Source organism: Belonocnema kinseyi, chromosome 8 (genome assembly GCF_010883055.1).
Source record: "Belonocnema kinseyi isolate 2016_QV_RU_SX_M_011 chromosome 8, B_treatae_v1, whole genome shotgun sequence".
Lineage (NCBI taxonomy): Eukaryota > Metazoa > Arthropoda > Insecta > Hymenoptera > Cynipidae > Belonocnema > Belonocnema kinseyi.
Window position 1 is genome coordinate 47,129,269 of NC_046664.1, and position 23,617 is coordinate 47,152,885.

The following is a 23,617-nucleotide window of genomic DNA, read 5'->3' on the forward strand; positions in this document are numbered from 1 at the left end:
TTAATTATAAAGAATACAATTGCAATTCCTCTGAATTTTAAATGACCCAATATTACAAATTTGAATTTAAAAATATTCCATTTCAACGTTTTGACATTGTTATATTTTAAAAAATTTATTATGAAATCATGCTAGTTTCGTGATTCTTCAAATTAAATCAAAATTGTTTCATTTTCAGCACTTCGACTTAGAAAGTATAAAATTTAACTCCTTTTTCTTAATAAATTGTCCAAATCGTTCTATTTTTTTTAAATTTCAGACGCTTGAAATTCGAAATTATTAATTATTGTTTCAAAAATATTTAAAACCTCATATTAAAAATCGGTTCAACTCTTTAACGGCCAAGCCTTGATCCTATTAAATAAACATTCTGGAAAAATTTAGGAACAATGTATGGTTGTTTTCTGATCGTTTTTTGCATGTTTTCATGTTAGTAAATAGAAATTCAGAGACAGGAAAGCGCAATCTGCGCGCGTGCATTTACTGCCAGTGTGCAATAAAACGCATCTCCGTATTTTCCTTTATTAGACATACAAATTTCCTGGCCCTTTTTATTATATGTTTAAAGTCAATTAATTTCTTTAAAAAACGTTGGCTGATATTTATTGACTTCCGAAACTGATAATATATATGCAAAAGCTGTGGGCTTCGCAAAGAAAGTTAATTTTTTTATAAACATGGAGAAAAAATGTTAAGAAAATTTTTGGCTAGTTAAGAGAGTTCTACCAAAAGTTCTTTGACCCATTTATGGTATTTTGCACCATTTCCGAGCAAAACGCAAAAATTCAATTTTCATAAGGAAAAAAAATCTCTTCACTCTTGGCTCATGGAAATACACACCATTTTTGTTAAACATTTAAGAAAAATATGTGTTCGTATAACGAAAACTTTCTGTGAGTTTTACGTGGGCTAAACAATTTTTATCGTTGGAATTTTTTTTTTTATATATTTTTATTATTATATTGGAACTTAAATTATTTCTCAATTTTTAAAAATTTTAATTAGGTCCAAAGTTATAAGTTTAAAGAAAAAAATTTAAGTTTTTTTTTAAAAAAAGCCAAAAATTCAAATACAAAGTACAAAAAATTTTTTTTCACATATCAAAAAAATACCTATTGCCTAATTTCCTCTAAAAACAACATATTTCGTCTTGAGAAATCCTGCAACTTCAAGTGTAGAACCTGCTTGATTTGAAATAGATTCGATCTTAGATTAAAATAAAATTTAAAATCGAATAATCAAGTTAATGTATAGAATTCCTGAAAATAAAATCAAGAATCCAACGACAACATTTTGACAACCACAGGGTGGCCGCTGGACCGGGAAACCTGGAAAACTTGGAAAACTGGGAATGTGATGAGACCGGGAAAAACCGGGAAATGACAGTGAATTAATTTTTTTTACTGGGAATTTTACAGATTTTTGGAAAACATCTGTCCAGCTTAGATTTCAACCGTTCATTAAATAATTAGTTAAGGAGTTTCTATTTTATAGTTTTAATTTTTAAGTGTAAATTTTAATTTAAAGAATTTTAAAATACAGTTTTAATGACTTAAACGATTTAAAATTATAAGCGTTTAAAATCAAAGAGTTTTGATAAAAAAACCGTTTTAGTTGATCAACTGTAAATATAAATTAAATAATTATTTTTTAAATTTGAATTGTATTTTAAAATTTTTTAAACAACTTTTAATTGACTTTACAAAACGATTCGGAATCAGTTCACAATTTTAGAATTGCCAGATATAAATGTAAAAAATTAAACTGCTTCTGTTGGGAAGTCTTATTATTTAAACAAATGTAAACGCCCGATTGAAACTTTATAAACTATTTTCAATTTTAAACTAATTGCAAAATAACATACTCATAATCGGAGGCTTTCATTAAATTTCAAATTTTATTTCAGTCTAAAATACTCCATTTTTAAACCATTCAATTTGAAATTTTTTAATTAAGAAAAAAGGCAATTACTTAATGTTTAGAAATATCTGACTTTTCATTCGAAATCAGTAACTATAAATTAAATATTCAAAACTATACAAATATTTCAATGTAAATAGTCCAAGGTCTAATTTGAAACTAATTATAGATTTTGACAGATTTTTTTATTTAGAAAAATAAAAAAAATTTCATAGGAAAATTGACAATTTTTTTTATTTTGAAAAATTAATCTTAAGAAAATATTTAAAAAGATTTAGAAAGATTTACAAAATTATCCAAAATTAAGGTGGAAGATTTTATGGAAATTTTTCTTAATTTTGCAAGATATGAAACAAAAAATGTGAGAAAAATATTTAGGAAAAATTCGAATCATTTTAAAAGATGGTTAGAAGTTCTGAAAAATTAAAAAAAATAATAATTTAAAATTTGTAAAAATTTAAAACGACATGTAAATGTTTCAGGATTTTGAAATAAAATTTGTAAGCATTTGAAGAGGTATTAAATTATTTAAAATAGAAATAATTTAACTTTTAATTTAGGAAGTGTTCAGTTTCTTAAAAAAATATAATCTTTCAGTTTTTAATGTTTGTAGCTTAAAAATGCTTAAAATGGTCTGATTTCGGAAATTTTTTGATGCATTGATTGATACTTCATTTTAGTTTGCAGCTTAGTTATTATTACTTCAAATGTAAAACCTAAGTTTCATTGATCGTCAAAAATGTTCGCAAACTGAGAAAAAACCGAGAAATAACCGGGAATTTTGTTCTTTAATTAAAACGACCACTCTGAAATCACCATAAAATGTTCCTATGGTAATTTAAAAAAAGATCCTTTCTAAAAAAAATTTTCCTCCGAAAGAAAAGAATTTTTGAACAAAAATAAAAAAGAGGAAATAACATTAGAAGGTAACTAACCGTAACCCCTTCCTTTTTTATTTATTTCGTATGAGTGTGAGTACCGAAACGTTGATGAATATTATTTACAAATGTTTTTTCAAATTGTGATTTGATAATAAATACAAAAAAGACGAAAGAAGTAAAAAAAAGCGAAAGGAGAGGATTTGGTTGGTTGCCTTCTCATTTTTCAACCTACCAACCGTAGGTTTTGTAACGTATTTTATGGACAATTCCTTGTCTCATTGTTTTTACCAATCACATTTTTTTTTCACCGTTAAAGCAAATCAAATAAAAGGTCCGCGGTGTAAATCTGCTAACTGACATTTAAAAAGTTTTACACGGCAAAGGAAAATGGTTTTTATTTTTGCAATTTTCAATATTTTTTTAAAACTATAAAATGATTTTTGTTCATTTACTAGAGGAAAATGATACGCGTTAGTTTTATAACATTTGAATCAAAATTGAAAGTTGTATGGCAATTAAAAGCTATTCACATGTTATCTACAAGCGGTCCAGCGATCTAAACATGTAATTTGCAGTGTTTTACCGCTGGTTTTCAATTTGTTTCCCGGGCTCGAATTTTGCCGTTTTGCTTGCGGATATAAACTGCATATAAAAAATGTCTTAACTCTGAAGGAGGTTTCTCATGCACATTTCAGGCTCAGATTTATGTTTTAATTGCCTATATATAAATTATTACAAATTTAATAATTTTTTTACTATTTTTCAATCGATTCGCGTCTTACCGAATTTTTAGTGAATCGATTTTCAGGTTTCGATTTCGAATTGATTCAAAAATCTATTCTTCTAAGAGAATCGAACATCCTTAGTTTTAAAAGTTAATTTTTCACGAAAGGGGTTGGTTGGATTGTAGCATTCTAAGAGATTCTTGTGGGATGTGACTATTTTTTACTTTAATGATTTACTTCTTGCAGGCGATGCCAGCTCAGCTGGTAGTTACAGTTTCGAACCAACAACCAACACAGTCACACATATTGTTACAGTGTAAATCGCCCGGGCTTGATCTTTCCCAATCAGCCTCGCATCCTACCAAACTTTTACCGAGACCGGTTGCACCTGCCACGGACAAGGAGGAAGTTTTCGCTGTGCCTAAGGTTCGCATCTCAACAGGAAAAATTCGAAAGGCTTCCAAACTTTGCAGGTTCAGAGTTTGGAAGTCTTTGGATTTAACCATATATCTATCTGAATATAAAATATTTATATATTCAGGATTCCCGCTGGACTGGGAATTTTATGAAACCGGTAAAAACCGGGAAATGACAGTGAATTAATTTTTTTACCGGGAATTTTACAAATGTTTGCGAAAAAAATCTGTCGAACTTTGGTTTAAACCGATTTTAAATAATTAGCAGGGTGGCCACCAACCCGGGAGAATCGGGAGAAAATCGGGAGAAAATCGGGAAAACCAGCACCGGGAGAAAATCGGGAGAACCAGCACCGGGAGAAAACCGGGAGAAAAAAGTTACACCAGGAGATTTCCCGTATTTAATAATTAATACTATTACATGATATGATACTTATAAGTAAAATATTTATCATATTTAAAATTACTATAATTTTAATTCAAAATTATGGATTTAAATGCGCTATTTTAAAAAGAGTTTAATCTCTGAGGCCTTGAAACTAAAGTTTTTCTTAAATTAATTTTTAAATTAATTCTCGGTTGTTTCAAATTCAAAATTTTATAATATTGTAGTTTCAAATTCAAATAATTATTGAAAATGACAACACCATTTTGCTATTAAATATTCAAAAATTTCCTGATAAAGGCCTTGATATTCAGTTTTGAATTAGATAATTTTATATGTATATATAAAGCAATTTCGAATTGCAATGCTTAAAATTGTACAATTTCAAAAAATCGAATCATATTGCAGCATTATTGTTGTTTATTATTTATTTGAATTTTCAAAGTAATATATTTAAATTTTCCGATTTTTTGGTGAAGACTCAAACTAATAAATCATTTCAAATTGGAAAATATTTAATTGGAAAATTTCAAGAGTTAATAATGGTTATAAAGGAAGTTTGATATTAATAAATCAACAATTGGGTTTAAAATAACAAAAAAACAAAAATTAAAGTACGTAAATAAAATTTATACAGGAATAAACGCATAATTTCGGTAATTTTAAAGGGTTCAAATAATTTTAGATTTTTGAATTTACATGTTGAATGTTGAATTAAAAATTTTTGCTTTTAATAGGTTTTAATTTTGTAACTAAAATTGAATTGGTTACATTTGGAAAAGTTTAATTAGCAATGACAAAATTATTAGTTTTCAAGTAATTTAAATTTACATCAAATAATCAAAATTTTAGAGGGTTTAATTATAAAAAATGTTAAATATCACAATTTTTGGTGGCTATAAATTTTTTCAATTTAAAATAAAGTTCACTTTTGTTTCAGTTTCAAGGTTCTGTAGTAGATTGTTTTTCATGTTTAATGTTTTCCATTTTAAATTACTATTTAGTTTGAAAGTTTATACAGTATAATTCGATTCATTTTCTTATTTTATAAGAATTCATCTAATTAGCTAAAATGTCAAATTATAATTTCGTTATGTAATAACAATTTAAAATTCTAGATTTTTATAAGCTTTGACTTTAAAAGATTCAATTAAGTTTTCAATATTAATGGTCAAATCTTGATCGCTTTGATTTTAGAATTGTTCAAAACCATATGTTTTCAATTTTGCATTATTTAACTTCGAACGCTTTTAAGTATAAATCATACAATTTCAATTCCTCTGAATTTTCAATGATCTAATCTTAAAATATTCAATTTCTACTGTTTTTAAAATTGCCCTGTTTTATAAATTTTAATCTGAAATCATTCAATTTCGTGATTCTTCAAATTAAAATAAAATTGTTTACTTTGTTGGGCTTCGATCTAGAAATTATACAATTTCATACCTTTTTCTTATTAAATTGTCCAACATCGTGCAATAATTTTTTCATTTCAGAAGCCTTCAATTCGAAATTATTAATTATTGTTAAATTTGTTAGAAATATAATGTTAAAAAATTGCTTTTAAAATAATTATTACATTTGCATATTGCAAATATTGCAGTGAAAAAACTGTGTTTCGCAAAGAGATTTAATTTTTTTATAAATCGGGAGAAATCACGAATATTTACCGGGAGAATTGGGAGAAAGCCGGGATACCGAAATTTAAAAAATAGTGGCCACCCTGAATTAGTTGAATTGTTATCCTTTTCAATCATTATATCATTTAGTTTAGAATACCTAATTAGAAAATTTTTCACTTTTAAAATTTTCCATTTTATACTTTAATTTTTAATTCTACATTTTAATATGAAGATTTTTAAAATGCAGTTTTAAAGACTTAAAACAATTAACAATTGGAAGTGTTTGAAATAGAAGATTTTGGATAAACAACATTTCTGGTTGATAAACCGTGAATATAAATTAATGATTTTCAAAATTGAACTGTACTTTAAGATTTAAAAAGTAAATAGTAATTGATTTTACAAGACTATTCGGAATCAATTCACAATTTTAGAATTTGCAGATTTTAACGTTTAAAATTAAACTGTTTCAATTGGAAAGTTTCATTAGTGAAGTAAATGCAAACGCTTGATTAAAACTTTAATCTATTTTCATTTTAAAATAACTTCAAAATATTATTTTAATAATTAAAGGCTTTTATTAAATTTTAAATATTATTTCAGTCTCAAAAATTCCATTTTTAAACCATTCCCTTTGAGAGTTTTTAATTCATAAAAAGAAGAATTACCTAATATTTAGAAATATCTGTTTATTTAAAATCAGTAATTTTAAATTAAATATTCGAAACTAAAGAAAACTTTGAACGTTACAACTATGATTGCTGTATTAAAAAAATTCTAATTTGTAAGTCTACGTGCAAATCGGTGCAAATAACCCATGGACTAATTTAAAAGAAAAAAAATAGATTTTGAAAAATTAATTTTAAGAGAATATTTAAATAGATTTAGAAAGATTTACAAAATTATCAAAAATTTAAGTGGAATATTTTTGGGAAATTTTGATAATTTAGCAGGATTTTTAAAAAATTGTAGGCAAAATTTTAGAAAAAAAAATAGTAGATTCTCAAAGTTTTTGAAATAAAATTTTGAAGTATTCTAAGGATTTTTAAACTATTTAAAATGAAAATAATTTATCTTTTAATTTAAGAAGTGTTCATTCTATAAAAAAATGTAGGCGTTCAATTTTTAATGTTCCAGCTTAAAATTACTTAATACGATTTAAATTAATTTATTTGCATTTTCAACTAAAAAAATACATTTGCAACCGAAACTCGAATAATTAAATTTACACTCAACAAATTTTAATTTTAACAACAAAACTAATTTTCTACCAAAGAGCTCACGTTTAAAATAAAATTATGAATCTTTAAACAGAAAAATAAATTTTTAACAAAGTAGGTCAATTTTCTACAAAGTAGTTGCATTTTTAAATAAAAAAGTGCAGTTTTGTACCGAAAGAGATGAATTTTCAAGGGCGTCTAAAAAATCTCGAAAAATAAAATTCTCAAAGTTTATCATTTTACGGATTTGGAAAATTTTTAAAATAAAATTGCCGACGTTATCAAATATCCGACACTGTAAAGCCGACCTAATTGAAATTCACGAAATATCAAATTTCGGAATATGAAAAATTGTTAAATAATAAAATAAAAAATAATCAACAAAAAGCTCACACTTGGTATTTGTTATTTAATTCATTATTTTATTATTTTATTATTATAAAAGAATTTTTGAATTATACAGATTCGGCAATTTAATAATTCGTAAATTTTTCTGTACCGGCAATTTTAGATTGTTGGATACTTTATGTCGGCAATTTTATTTTTCGGAAATTTTTTATTAGCGGAAATTTTTCAGTTCGATAATGTCATAAACTCTTGAGAATATTATTTTTCGAGACTTTTTAGGCTTCCATGAAAATCAAATTTTTTGGCGAAAATTTAGCTTTTTTGTTTAAAAATGCAACTATAATTGGTTGAATGTGGAACTACTTTGTTGAAAATTAATTTTTTTCTGGTTAAAGATTTATGTTTTTAGTTTAAACTTGATTTCTTTGTTAGAAAATGTAACTATTTTTTTGAAATTTTGTAGTTTTGGTTTGATTTCAACTGCTTTTTTTCTTAATTAAAAAATCTTTTCTACTTGAAAATTCTACTTAGTTGAAAGTGTAACTACGTTGTTAAAAATTAATTATTTTGGCTGAAGATTCATCACTAAACTTAACGCTAAATTTAGACTTTGAGCGTTAAAATTGCAAATTTTCTATTCATGAAAAAATGACAATTATTAATTGAAGCGGCCTAAAATAAAAATAATCTAACTTCTCATTTTTTCTTATAATTATATTATAATTAAAAAAAAGTTAAAATCATCCAATTTCAAATGTTTCTAACTTAAAATTGCTTAAAGTGATAAGATTTTGAACATTTAATATTTTCCTTTGATTGATTAGAATTTTTTAAAAAGGAAACTGAAACGGGAACGGACTTAGAAAAATTGTTCGCGAATTTTTTCAAGAGACGGGAAGTTAATTTTTTTAAAGCAGAAACCTTTGAACTGTTCAATTTATAGAAGTTAAAATTGTTTACTTTGCAGTTTAACGCCATTTAATGAAAAGTTTTTAAAGATTTCATTTTATACGTGTAAATTAGCGTTTGAATTAACATTTTTTTAAGCTTTAATTATATATTATTAAAATTCAAGAGTTCCATTTTGAGTTATAATTTTCATTATTTCGAATAACAATTGTTTAGCTCCAAGAGTTTAAATTTTCTAATTTTAATTGAAGTAAAAAATTTAAGTAAACTGGAAAAAAATCGGGAAATTTTCTTCCTCGATTAAAACAGCCACCCTGTTATATGTTTTTTTTAAAAAGAATATACTGCCAAAATAGTGCAAATTGAAAAAATATTGAAATGCTTCCAACATTTTTGTTTTAACTTTAAACAAGTTTCACCGTACAAGTCAATATTTGCACAATAATAATGATAATTTGATGCGGTTTTTTTTTAGAAATTTAACTTTAAAGTGATCCCAAGGACATTGAAAAATGTTTATTATGTCAGATTTTATTTAAATACCAAGAAAAAAGTTTAATTTGTACAACTTTTCAATATCCCCTTAAGTCAAATTGTCTGATCGCTAGACACCCTGAATATTGCTAATTTATATTAATTTGTTTAAAAACTGATGAATAAAAATTTTTTTGTAGTACAATCAAATGAAAGTGCGAAGTAGGTCTCGAAGTAGTTCATCCTTGGTACCTGCAAGAGTTCATCCACCGCCTCTTGTTTCCGCAGTGAGCGATCCAGCCATAAGTGTGAACAACAACGTACTACTCGCACATTTACTCACAAACAGTAAGTTTTTCCTTCGGGAAACTTTCACTTTTTTCCTCTTAAATTCGGAATGAATTAAGGGCATGTGACACAGCTAAATACCTATATTACCGACCTCACTTTTTCAGTTCACTGAATGTTTTTTTGAACCTAAGAACTTTTTTTGTGAATAAAATATCCAGCTGAAACTTTGGGAAATGTATTAGAGTACAATAAAGTACGTATAGGTACTGCATTTTGGTAGGAACTTCACTGAAAATTATTTCATCTTTTTTCTGAACCTCAAAATTTTTGAACGTTCGAACTTTTTTTATACATAAAATATCGGTCTCAAACTTTGAGAAATGCAAGAGTCGAAAGAAAACTACGTTTAAGTACAAAGCTTAATAATAAAAGATGTAAAAAATATATATTTCAACTATCAATTCCATCGGCATCAGCCGGTAACGTTGTGCACGAAAATACGAACCCTGGCGGCCACTAGACGAGGCTCTAGAGGATTCGTATTTTCGTGTACAACCTTACCGGCTGATGCTGATGGAATTGGTAGTTAAAATATTTTTTTATACATCTTTTATTATTAAGATTTGTACTTAAACGTAGTTTTCTTTCGGCTCTTGCCTTTCTCAAAGTTTGATACCAATATTTTATGTATAAAAAAAGTTCGAACATTCAAAAAATGTTGAGGTTCAGAAAAAAGATAAAATAATTTTCAGTGAAGTTCCTACCAAAATGCAGTACCTAAATGTACTTTATTGTACTCTAATGGATTTTCCAAAGTTTCAGCTCGATATTTTATTTACAAAAAAAGTTCTTAGGTTCAAAAAAACATTCAGTGAACTGATAAAGTGAGGTCGGTAATATAGGTATCCAGCTGTGTCAGATGCCCTTAAGAGAACTCAATACATTTTTACTGCAGGCATAGAACTAAAAAAAATTCTTTTCAGTCCGTAAAACTTAAAGCTTTTATATTTAAAGTTTAATTTATTGGACAGCTACAAAATATAAAAGTTCAAAATTATAAAATTAAATCATTTTTTATTTCAAGTACTTAGAATTTCTTAGAATTAAAAGGGACGACTGAAAGATCCCGAAAAATAAAATATTTGAAGTTTAAATTAAACTTAAACTAAATTACATTTAGTTGGTTAGTTAGTTTAGTTAGTATAAATTTAGTTTAGTAAATTTTAAATTGTGGTTTAAAAATATTCCCGTCTAACAGTTTATAATACAACCTAATAGGAAAATTACTAAATAATAAAATTCCCGAAAGCTTATAATATTGCCGAATTCAAAATTCCCGAATAATAAAATTCCCAGCAGTAAATTTCCGAATTATACCTGAACTAGAAAATTTCTGAATTATAAAATTCCAAAATATATACAATTAAACAAAAAAATAATTTTGATAAAATTTTCATTGTAATAATGTAATTAATTTTATGAATAAAAAAATCGAATGTTTAAATTCAAGAATGTTCGGGAATTTTCTACTTAATATATTTATTATTTGGGAATTTTTAAATTCGGTAATATTATAAGCTGATCAGGAATTTTATTATTCGGAAAATGTATTATTCGGTAAATTTTCAATTCGCGAATTTTTTCCGGGATTTTTCAGTCCTATAAAATTTTTGAAATATAAAAATCCCGACTTGAAAAATTCCTGAAACATCCCTAATTTCAGCGAATATGAAAATTTACTAATAATAAAATGCGATAGTTTATAATATTACCGAATTTGAAAGTTCACAAATATTAAAATTTCCGACAGAAAATTTCCGAATTATAAAATATCCGATACTGCGAAATTCCCGACACTGAAAAATTCTTGAATAATAAAATTCTTGAACAATTTATAATATTATTGAGTTTGAAAATATCCCTAATAATAAAATTCCCGACAATTTATAGTATTGTCGAATTTTAAAATGTCCAAATAATGAAATTTCCGACAGAAAATTGCCAGATTATAAAATATCCGATACTGCAAAATTCCCGATTCTAGAAAATAATCGAATTTAAACAATTAATGTTGGAAGTCAATTGAATCATTGGAAATTATTCCATTTTTAACGTTTTAAATTGAAAATGGTTCATATCTTTTTGGCACTTTTGATTTCAAATTGTTCTGAGTTTTGAACGATTCAGATTTAAAACAAAATCAGGGTGGCCGCTGGACCGGGAAACCGGGAAATGACCGGGAATTTCTTTAAACCGGGAATTTTACAAATTTGTAGAAGAAAAATCTTTCCACGTTCGATTTCAAACAGTTTAAAAATAATTAGTTGAATTTTTATGTTTTTGAATTATTTTTGAAAATAAAAACCTTTGATGTTGAAATTTTTTGATAAAAAACATTTTTATTTAATAAATAAATAACATTTTTTTACTTTATCTTTACTTTAAGTAATAAAAAGTGAACAAAAACGATTTGACAAAACGATTTTAAACACGTTCAAAATTGAAATATTTTCAGATTTTAACGTTAAAACTTAAACGGTTTCAATTTGAAAGTCTTACTCATTAAAAAAATGTGAGCGTGTGACTGAAATTTAATAAACTATTTTCAACTTAAAAATAACTTCATAATAATATATTCTTAATTAGAGGATTTTATTAAATTAAAAATATTGTTCTAGTTTAAAATATTCAATTTTTAACCCATTCAATTTGAAAATTTTAAATAAAAAAAAAATGAATTATTGAATATTTAGCAATATTTGCATTTTTATTTAAGGCCAATAAATTGAAACCAAATATTTAAAAGTAAAGAATCTTTTACTGAATTGTTCGACAGAGAAAACCTGGAATCGTTAAAATTTCGAAGAATGTTTACTTTGTAAGTGAAATTTTTATGTATAATTGACAAATTAAGATTTGTAGAAAAAATTTGAGTAATTTTAAGAGATATTTAGGAGTTTTAAACAGATTAAAAATTATCATGCAAATTTTATCAACTTTTCTTTAAATCTTCTATAATCTTTTTTGCAAATTATTTTTAAATCTTTGAAGAACTTTTTAAATATTCTCTAAAAATAATTTTAAATGAAAAATGATTTTTAATTTTCCAAGGAATTTTAAGAAAATGTTCTTATTCTTTTGAAGCCTTTCAAAATTCTTAAAAATAATTTCGCCTACAAATTACTCAAGATTTTGAAATAAAATTTTGAACCTTTCCAAGGATGCTTAAACTATTGAAAAAGAAAATAATTGAATTTCTAATTTAAGAAGTGTTCAGTTTAAATTATTTCAATTTTTCAATATATGATGGTTCTAGCTTAAAATTCCTTAAAATTATATAATCTTGAAAATTTTAAAGTTCATTGATTGATTTTTTCATTTAGAGGATTGAAAATTATAACGTGGATTTATATTTTTTTATATTGATAAATGTTAGTATCTTCAATTTCATACGCGTAAATTATTGATCATTTGAATACAACATTTTTTAATCAAAAACTTTTAAATTTCAATTTTAAAAGTTCAAAATTTAACAGTTCCACTTTGAGTGCTTTCATTTGCAGCTCAGTTTTTATCACCTCAAGTCGAAATCTTTTTAGCTTTAGTATTCCATTTTTTAAATCTCATGGACCGTGAAAAATGTTTGCGAACCGGGAAATGATCGGGAACTTATTTCGCTGATTAAAATGGCCACCCTGAAAATCAGTTTCAACCCATCTAAAATTCTTAAATGTGTATGTAAGGTAATAATTTTAAATGCTTCAACCATTTAGAATTTCTATACCTAAATTATCCTAAGCCTTAAATTGATACTGTAAAATGTAAGAAATAAATGAAACTAAATATAAACAAAAGTGAAAACTGATTCTTTAAAGAAGTGTACAAATTTGCCATATTTAAAAAAAAGTGACAGTCAATAAGGTTTGAAATTCAACAGGTAAAAAATTGCAGAATTTTAAATGAGGAATTATTATGCATTCGAAACTGAATTCCACATTAATTGTTTGACCCCAAAGCTTTTAAAATTAAAAAATGATATTAATATTATTAAATAATTATTATTTGTGTTTTTATGAATAAAATATTACATTTATATATTTTTTGTTGTCGTTGTTGAGAATTTTGATGCAAGTTATTCGCTTTAGGGTAGAATAAAATTGAAAATTTAGTATTACAAATAGATTGTATTAAGAATCATTTATTTAAAATTGTGTGAATTTTACATTAACGATGTTTCAAAGATGTTAGGCAATTTGCATCGAAAAATTAAAGAAATTTTTTTATCAATACGATATTCACAGATAAGTGTACTTACAATATCACAAAAGTGTTATTGTAAATAATTGTTCTTTAACCTTATGTTGTTGTTGGCAAACATTTTATTATTATAATTCTCATTACTTTGGCGATTGAAATATCGAGAAGTATCGAAAATTTTCTTAATTTTATGCATTTTTCATTCACGATGTTTAGCAATATAGATAACTTTTAATTGAAACCGTAATAAAAAGAATAATTATTTTAACAATTATTTTTATAATATTTTACAACAATCTGTACCTAAATAAAATAAGTAATTTTAGGCTATAATTTCACAATTTTGTAGAAAAATCGTCTTTTTTAATAGAAAATTCAACTGTTTTATTGAACATTTGGCTTTTTGGCTTGAAAATTCAACAATGTGATTAATATTTTCTTTTCATGATTACAAAATTTGATTTAATTAAAATTTTTTATGTTTTGTTGAAAATTTCTTTCTTTTTGCGGAAATTTAATCTATTTTTATTGAAATACAACTATCTGGTTATAAATTAAATATTTTTCGATTGAAAAATATCTTTTTTGTTGAAATTTCTACTATTGCATAGAAATTTGTTATTCTTAGCTAAAAAAATCAACAATCACATAGAAAATTCAACTATTTTGTAGAAAGTTGAACGACTTTCTTGAAAATTCATTTCTTTGAATGAAAATTGAACTATTTTGTTGAAAATTTGTTTCGTTTTAGTTCGTAAACTAATTTTTTAAAATAAAAATTTAACTAATTCACTTTTGGTTGAAAATGCATCATTTTTGGTAGAATCTTAATGTCTTTTGTTACAAATTCGTCTGTTTTGGTTGAAAATGAATCGTTTTAGTTTAAAATATGACTATCTTATTAAAAATTTATGTAATTTGTTGAAAATTCGTCCTTATTATTTAAATTCATCTGTTTTTGAATCATAATAAAAAAAATTTCGTTACAAAATTTTTAAATTTATCTGCTATATCATCAGAGATTGTACCTTACCGACAGTAGATCAACCCTCCAAACCATGAAGGCAGAAAATCTATACAATATCGATCAAGTTAAGAATCTTCAATAACGGAAAATGCTTAAAGTCTGAATAAGACTAGATGGAAAATAATATTTGTAAATTAAAATTATTTCTTGAAAAAAAAAGATCCTACTCCATCTTCACTCCATTGGGAATCGAACCACAAAACTTCTGAAAAAATTTTCGGTTAAAAAAGCAAAACTATTACATTTTTCACTAAAAGTGTAACATTTTGGTTGAAAAATAACTGTTTTTAAAAATAAAAAACTGATATTTTCCGGTAGAAAATTCAAATTCTTAACGCAAAATTCGTTTTGTAATTAAAAACTATTATTTTTTGCTGAAAATTTAACTATTCTATTTTTGGAAATTTAATAGTTAGGATGAAAAGTTTTTTCTTTATTGGCTGAAAAATTTTAGAAAATAATTGTAGTTTCAATTTTAGAGCAGGGTGTTTACGTAAATAAAGAAAATTTCACTTAGAACTGGAAATTTTTGACAAGAAACGGAATTTTCTTTCACGAATTATAATTCGGTTTTAGAAGAAAGAAATTTAAAAAATTCCTGTCTCAAGTCAGAATTAAAGACAATTTATAAGTTCCCTTTTCAAAATTAAAAAAAAAATTATTTAAAATAGTTTTTACAATTATTCTAAATTATAATAGAAAATGTTGTTTCATTGTTCGTTGCGAATTTTGTGTGTGTGGAAAACTCAACTACGTTCGGTTACAAGTTAACTCTTTTGTTACAAATCATTTTTTTAACTAAGAATTTAACTATTTGTTTGAAAATTCGTCGAAAATTCATCAGTTTGGTTGAAAATTAATTTCTCAAACTAAAAATTCGTTTCAATTGAAAATTCAACTATTTCACTGAAAATTCACGTATTTTTTGGAAAAATCAATTTTAATGTGCAAAATTATCTTTTTCTTTGAAACTTAATCTTCTTATTTAAAATTTCTTTTCAATGTATAAAAATGCACGTATTCCAGTGAAATATTTATCATTTTAGTTGAAAATGATATTCAAGGTTGGAAATAAGATTATTTGGTCGAAAGATAAACTCTTTCGTTAAAAACTAAGTTTTTGGTTGAAGCTTTATCATTTTTATAAAAATTTGTTTATTTCTTTTAAAACTAAGCCATTTGTTTGAAAACTTTTTTTACTTCGATTGGAAAGACATTTTTTGCCGAGAATTTTTAAAATTAATTTTTTAATCTAAAAATATAACTATTACATTCTTTGTTGAACATTCTTTTTTTCTTAATTCAAAATTCTATTATTTGATTCAATATTTGTCTTCTTTAATTGAAAATTCAACTGGTTCGTTAAAAATTTATGTATTTTACTGACAAATGGTATTTTTGGTGGAAAATTAATCTTATTGTTCAAAAATTCATCTTTTTGGTTGAACATTCAAGCATACCGGTTAATATTAATCATTTTAGTTAAAAACTTATCTTTTTGGTTTAAAATTGAATTATTTCAGTTGAAGATTAATTCTTTTTATTTGAAAATTCATTTATTTTGCAGTTTTATGCTTTGCTCTTAAAGAATATTTACTTTTGATGCAGATGCGTCTGGTATCTACACTGTGAGCTCTGGCAATGAAAAAATTGTTCCTGGAGCAAGTCAATCGTCTGGGGTCAAACACATTTTGCCAATGTTGCCTCCATCTAATTCGCCTTCACAAGTAAACAGCAGCACTCATCACATCTCTACTCCCATCACAATTCAGTCCATGCATTCAGCACCTACAGTACAATCTCAAGGACAACAACAGGTAAAAATGATCTTTTTTTTAAACTTCAACTGTTTCGTAGAAAATAGTTATTTTTCACTAAAAAATTCAACAATCTGATAGAAAATTCAACTACTTGGTGGAAAGTTGAAATACTTTTTTTGAAATTCTATTATTTAGATGAAGATTGAACTATTTTATTGAAAATTCGTTTCGTTTTTGCTCGTAAACTAATTTTTAATAATGAAAATTTAACCAATTAATCTTTCGTTGAAAATGCATCTTTTTTAGTAGAATATTAATGTATTTTGTTAAAAATTCGTCTGTTTTGGTAGAAAATTAATCGTTTTGGTTGTAAATATGACTGTTGTTGAAAATTTATATAATTTGTTGGAAATTCGTCTCTTTTTATTAAAAATTAATTTTTTGGTTAACAATGCGACTGTTTGGTTGAATATTAATCTGTTTTAGTCGAGGTTTCAACTGTTTTGTTGAAAATTCGTGTTTATTAGTGAAATTTACTTGTTTTTAATTTTCAATTAAAATGTTTTTCGGTTAAAATATAAAAACTATTGCATTTTTGTTGAAAATTAATCTTCTTAAGTTGAAAATTTATTTGTGTAACTAAAAATTTAACTTTTTGGTTGAAAACGAACTTTTTTTTGTAAAAAAAACTAATATTTTTCTGTGGAAAATTCAAATTGTTTGCACAAAATTCGTTTTTTAATTGAAAATTATTATTTTTTAATGAACATTATACTATTCCATTTTTGGTTTAAAGTTGATCCTTTCAAGTTTAACAATTAATCTACCTAGTTGATAATTCAAATGTTTTGTATAAAGCTCGTATTTTTGGTTTGGAAATTCAACAGGATGATGAAAATTTTTTTTCATACTTGAACCTCTTTTTTTTAAAGAATGTTCCTACACAATTCTAAACCTACATTTTAATGCATAGGGAAAACTAGTACGTAATTGATAGTAGTAGTTATTACACAGTTGATAAGGCGAATTTTCTCATAATAAAAAAAATTTTTAATCGATTTTCTCAAAAAACCCACCATTACGTTGTTTGACAATTTTTCTTAAACTTGTATTTTTATAATGAAGATATCTTAGAAATTTGAGGCTTCCTAATATCTTTTGTAGCCAGGAGAATTCTTTTTTTCTTACAATTGGATATTCTATGTTTTCTTGAAAACATTGACAGTTGCGAGAAAAATACAAAAATTACATTTTTAGGAAAATAAAATTCTTCCGGCCTCCAAAATGGTTTAGCCCGCATGATGCTGATAATATGCCTTTCTGGTATTAGTAGAAACATCAAAAATATTTAGATGAACTAAAAAGGTGGGGATTTCCAGAAAATAATTTTTTTTTCATATTTTCTAAATTTGAAGAAAATAATACAAAATATTTTTTTGAAAACTCCATCTCTTTTATTTATTTTTTTCTTGCAAATTGGAAAAAAAAGTATCGCTTAATGTTTTCCAAAAAAACAACATATTTCGTTCCAGAGAGATTTTGCAAATTCCAGCGTAGGGGCCTTCTCTTGAATATTCAACTTTGTTTTTGAAAATTCGTATTTTTGGGATTAAAATTAATCTATTTTGGTAAAAAATTAAACTATTGTGTTAAAACTTAACTTTTTTGTTCAAAATTCAACTGACTGATAGAAAATTCGACTTTTTGGCATAAAAGTTCAATATTTTGGATAAATTTTATTTCTTTATTGACTGAAAATTTTTTGTCCTGAAAATTCAACTTTTGTTGAAAAAAAAACTTTTTTGTTGTAAATTATCCTTTTTGATTCCAAAATTGATCTCGTATTGTAAAAATGTCAACTTTTTTTGGTTAAAAAATAACAGGTTCGTTGAAAATTAATCTGTATTGTTTGAGGATTCTACTATTTTGTTGAAACTTCGACTATTTTGGTTTAATTCAACTGCGTTTGGTTTAAAATTAAAATCATTTTTGGTTCATGTACAAAATATTACACATTTTTCTTTGAGAATTCATCTTTTTTATTAAAAATGCAACTAATCAGTTGAAAGTGAAACTAATTTTTCAAAAATTTATCGTTTGGTTGATGACTCGTCATTTTTGTTCAAAATTCTCTTTTTTTAATTTAAATTAATTTTTTAAACTGAAAATGGAACTATTCCATGTATGGTTAAAAATTTATCTTCTTTAGTTGAAAATTCAACTATTTGGTTAAAAATTCTTTGAAATATTTCTGGTTATGTATGAAGGTTAAGAGAAATTTTTAATAGATTTCAATAATTTTAAGCAACTTTGTAGATTCTAGGGTATTTTTAAAACTTCTAAGGCATTTTCAGGAGCTTTTAATTTAAAGTGTTTTAGGGAATTTTAAAAGATTCCAAGGATTTTTAGAATTAATTTCATTAATTTGAAGTGATTTTAAAGCTTTTGAACTATTATAGGATCAGGAATTTTCTAGAACTTCTCAGGATATTTTTCAATGATTTCAAGGGATTTTAAAACTCGCAGTGTAATTTAATAAATTTGCCATGATTTAAGAAAATATCATCATAGAATATCACTGAATTTTATAATATTTCAGTGGATTTTACAGAATTTATTCATGAAATTTATTTGGAATTTTCTTGAAATGTATGAATTCACTGGAAGTTTGTTAATTTACTTTAAATTATCTAATTTTAATCTTTTCCACTTAATTCATTGGATTTTTTTTTAATTTTTAAAAGTTTAATTTAATTGATCCTTAGGATCAGTTGATACGATGATTAACGGATTTGAAATATTTTAATGTATTTTTTCAAATTCCTTGGCAGTTTCAAGAGCTTTACAAAATATCAAAGCAATGCAAAGGATTTTAAAATAATTTGGATTATTTTAAAAGATTAAAAAGAACTTTTTTTATTGATTTCAATAATATAATGGGATTTCAAAGGATTTGAAATATTTGAGGGCACTGTAAAAGATTCCCAGGGGTTTTCAAGAGAATTAAATAATTTCAAGGGGTTTCATTTGAAGGGATTTTAATATTTTCATGAATTTCAATTTCTTTGAAATTCTTTTCAATTTTCTGAATTTACTTGAGTCCTTCTAAAATCACTTAATTCTACTTAATTCAGTGAATTTTTTGAATTTTTAAAAGTTTTCATTTAATTGATCCTGAAGTCTATCAATTAAATTCTTTGAATTACCTTGATTTTTTTCTAAGCTTAGTTCAAATTTACTGAATTCAATGAAGTTTTTTCAAGTTGTGTTAAATTCATTTTTTTTAATTCACCTTGAATAATTGAAATTTGTTTGAATAAAAGTTCAATCATTTAAAAATTAATCTATTTTTGTAGAACTTTCATCTTTCTTGGTTAAAAATTATACTTTTTTAAATGTAATATTCGTCTTTTTGGTTTGAAAATTTATGGTCGAGAATTGTAATATTTTGTTGAAAAATGGTTCATTTTCTGTTTCAAATTTAATTTTTTTTAGTTCAAAATTAAGTTCTTCTTGTAAATATTTAACTATTTTGTAGAAATTTTGTTGTTTTTTTGTAGAAAATTAATCTTATTCGATGAAAATTCAATCTTCTTTAGTTAAAAGTTAATTTGGTTGAAAAATCATAAATTTGATTAAAAAGCCTTGTTTTTTGGTGAAAGATTATTCTTCTTGGCGGAAACGTCATGTAAATATTTATATTCAACTATTTGGTTGAAAATTAGACTATTTTCTTGAATTAAAAATCTAAATTTTGATTGAAAATTCATATTTTCGAATAGAAAATTCGACTTTCGTACAAATCCCGTCATTAATTTTAGAAGTATATTTAAAAAGATTTAAACAGACATCCAAAATTGTGGAAAAAGTAAGCTGAAACATTTAAAGGCATTCTTTTTAAAATATTACAGGTTTTATTAAAAATTGCAGGAAAAAATCGAATCATTTTAAGAGATATTTAGAAGTTTCGAAAGAATTTTAAAAATAACATATAACATGAAAATAATAAACAGAATTCTTTAATAAAATTTACATTTTTCGAGGTTTCGACAAGAAAATTATAAGATATTTAAAGAGTTTGAAAGGTTTTAAAAGTATAAAAAAATGATTAAGAATGATAGGAAATAAAATAATTATTCTTTATTTCTAAAATTTTAATTTTAAGAGAATATTCTAAAAGATTTGTGAGATTGTTAAACAATAATTTGGAAGATTTTAAGTCCATTTATTTATTCTGGAGGATTCATTAAAAGTTTAATAGATAATTGTAATAATTTTATGAGCTATTACAAATTTTTTGAAATAATTCTTTCCTTTCTTTCAATATTTGGATTTTAATGTATCATTTATGTATTTTGTATATATAAATTCAATTTAAAAGAATATTTTATATTTCTTGAAGTGTATGATATCTATTGAATGTATCTTTAATTCATATTTTGTTGCTAAAAAGTCCAATTGTAATTTTTTTGGATAAAATTACAAAATTTTTTTTTTGGGAAATCTGTCCATTTAATTAAAAAATGAATCTGTTTTTGTTGAACTTGCATCTTTCTTGGTTAAAAATTACACTTTTTTATATAATATTCGTCCTTTTGGTTTGAAACTTCATTTGTTTTGGTAGAAATTGCGTATTTTTTGGTTAAGAAGGCATCTGTTTCATTAAAATTGATCTGTTTTAGCGGATAATTGTAATATTTTGTTGAAAAATTGTTCTTTTTTTTATTTCAAAGTTAATTTTTGTAGTTAAAAATTAGGTTCCTCCCAGAAAAATGAAACTATTTTGTAGCATATTCCTTGCTTTTTGGTAGAAAATTAATCTCCTTGGATGAAAATTCAATCTGGAGGATTTATTAAAAGTTTTAGGGAAAATTTGAATCATTTTAAGGTCATGTGACGAGTGGGTCACGTGACCAGATTCCTTCCTTACCGTCACTTTTTTTATTTCCCCACTTATTTTTACACGAAGCGCCGCATCTAGTTGCAAATTTGGGATAATAAATAAGAAGCACTAGGAAAGGTGGGTCTGGTCCTACATTTTAACAATTATGAAAAAAGAACAAAAAAATGATTTACAAAAAAAAACATTTTGTATAATTATAAAAATTTAGGATTAGACCCAAAAGTTATATTACTTTAAGAACGGTAACGAGAATGAGAATATTACCGGTAATATAACCGAGAAATTCTGAGAATTTATGAGAATCTCAGAATTTATTTTAATTAGTAGAAAATTCAATTTTTTCGTTAACTTTTTGGTTGAAAATTCAACTCTTTTTTTAAGTTTGTCTTTTTTATTTTAAAGTTTATCTGCTTTAGCAGAAACTTAATCGCTTTTTGACAAAAGTGCAACTGTTTGGTTAGAAATTAAGCTATTATACTATTTTCTTGAAGACTTAACTATTTCGTAGAAAATTTACTTTTTGTTTAAAATTTATATTTTCGTGTTGAAAAATGAGCTGAAATATTTTCTGGATGAAAGTAGCACTTATAAAAAAATGGTTTTTTAGTACAAATTCATATTTTTTAGTACGAAATTGATATTTTTTGGATAAAAATACAACTATTTGGTCAAAAATTTAACTATTTTGTTAAAAATTCATCCTTTTTGGTTGAAAAAATTCGTCTTTTTGGATTGAAAATTAAATTTTTTTCCTAGAAACTTATTTTTTTGTTATAAAAATTCACTTTTTGATGTCACTGAGTTAACTGGAATCTTTTTTGGCTGAAAACTCAACTTTTTTTGTAATAAAAAACTCTTCTGCTTCAAGATAAATTTTATATTTTTGGATAAAAATGCAACTATTTGCTAGAGAATTCAACAATTTTGTTAAAAAAGTCATCCTTTTTGGCTAAAAATGCTTTTTTTTTTTATTGCAAATTCAATTTTTTGGTAGAAAATGATTTCTTGTTAAAAAATGCATAGTTTGATCCTGAAAACTCGACTAAAATCTTGTTCAACAAAAAATTCAACTATTTTTTTGAAAATTTATCTTTTTGATTTAAAACTTCATCCGTCATAGAAGAAATTTCATTTTTTGTATTAAAATGCAACTTTTTGGCTAAAAATCGTTCTTCTTTGCTTGATAATTCAACTAATTTGTTTAAAACATTTGGTTGGCTCGCAATGTTAAGAAATCAATTTTTTGTTAAAGATTTATACTTTAAGTTGAAAAGTTATCTCGTTGGTTAAAAGTTTAATTACCTTGTTGAAAATTAATCTTTTATAATTGAAAATTTAACTACTTGGTTCAAAGTTAAATTACATTCTGAATTTTTTTTATTGAAGGCTTATGTCTGGTTGAAAATTTAACTGCTTAGTGGAAAATGCTTCTTTTTTTTTGTTTGGAATTGGTTTTTAAATAGAAAATGTGACTTTTGCATTTTGTTAATATTGATAATTTTTTGGTTAAAATCTCTCGTTTTTTGTTGTGAAAAATAATTTTTTTAGTTTTAAATTTCTTTTTTTTTTGCGTAAAAATGCATCAGTTTCGTGGTGAATTATCTTTTTGTTGAACAGTCATATTTTTTGTTTGAAAATTTATTTTTTTCAGAAAAATTGTTTTCTAGTTTGAAGGTTCAATAATTTAGATAATCTTTTATTTAGGTTTTGAGTGAAAAATCTTTATTTGTTGGAAATTCGTCTTTTTGATTTAAAAATTTTTTCTTTTGTTGTATAAATTTCATTCTTTTTTGATTAAAATATAAATTATGACACTTTTTCGTTGGCAGTTTGTCTTTTTAGGTTGAATATTCAACTATTATGTTACAAATTCAATTATTTTATTGAAACTTCTAGTATTTTGTTAAAGTCTTATATTTTAATGTGGAAACAAATGTTATTTTTGTTTGAAATAAATTAATACATTTGAAAATTTGTGTATGAAACACTGTTTTATTCCGCTTATAAAATATTCGATGGTAAAAATATCATAAGATTAAAAGGCTGGTATTTGAATATTAATGATTTGAAATGAAAAATTAGTCAAAGAATCAGAGAATTTTTAATAAATAATAAGCTACTGCTTTGCATATTTTAAATTCCTGAATATGTCTGAACTAGAAAATAATTTATATTCAACCCTTGATATGACCTGAACAATAAAAATATTGTTAAAAATCATAAATTCTTAAATTCATTAAAATCTCCTAAATTTTCTCATATTCTCGGTTAAACAACCTGAACTTAAATTCTCGGAAATTTAAAAACTCTGATCCCAAATTGCCAACTCGATGTGGTGCTTCATGTGAAAATAATTTAGGAAATAAAAAAAGTCTCTGTAGGGTAGACATCTGGAAACGCGACCCACTCATCACATGGATATTTAACATTTTTGAAATATTTTTTTCTTTCTTTCAATTTTTTGATATTAAAGTATCAT

At 24.6% G+C, this 23,617-nt stretch overlaps 1 protein-coding gene across 8 annotated transcripts in view; it reads left to right on the forward strand.

The window, feature by feature from the left end:
* Positions 1-23,617, forward strand: part of LOC117177668 (MLX-interacting protein-like) — an 84,967-nt gene that overhangs the window by 52,224 nt on the left and 9,126 nt on the right. For 7 of the 8 annotated variants that reach the window (XM_033368486.1, XM_033368489.1, XM_033368491.1 and 4 more), the window contains 3 exons: positions 3,773-3,952; positions 9,101-9,248; positions 16,084-16,292. In XM_033368486.1, coding sequence (XP_033224377.1) covers positions 3,773-3,952; positions 9,101-9,248; positions 16,084-16,292 — 537 coding nt within the window. The remainder of the gene's footprint in view (positions 1-3,772; positions 3,953-9,100; positions 9,249-16,083; positions 16,293-23,617) is intronic. The other variant, XM_033368490.1, reaches the window with a different exon arrangement.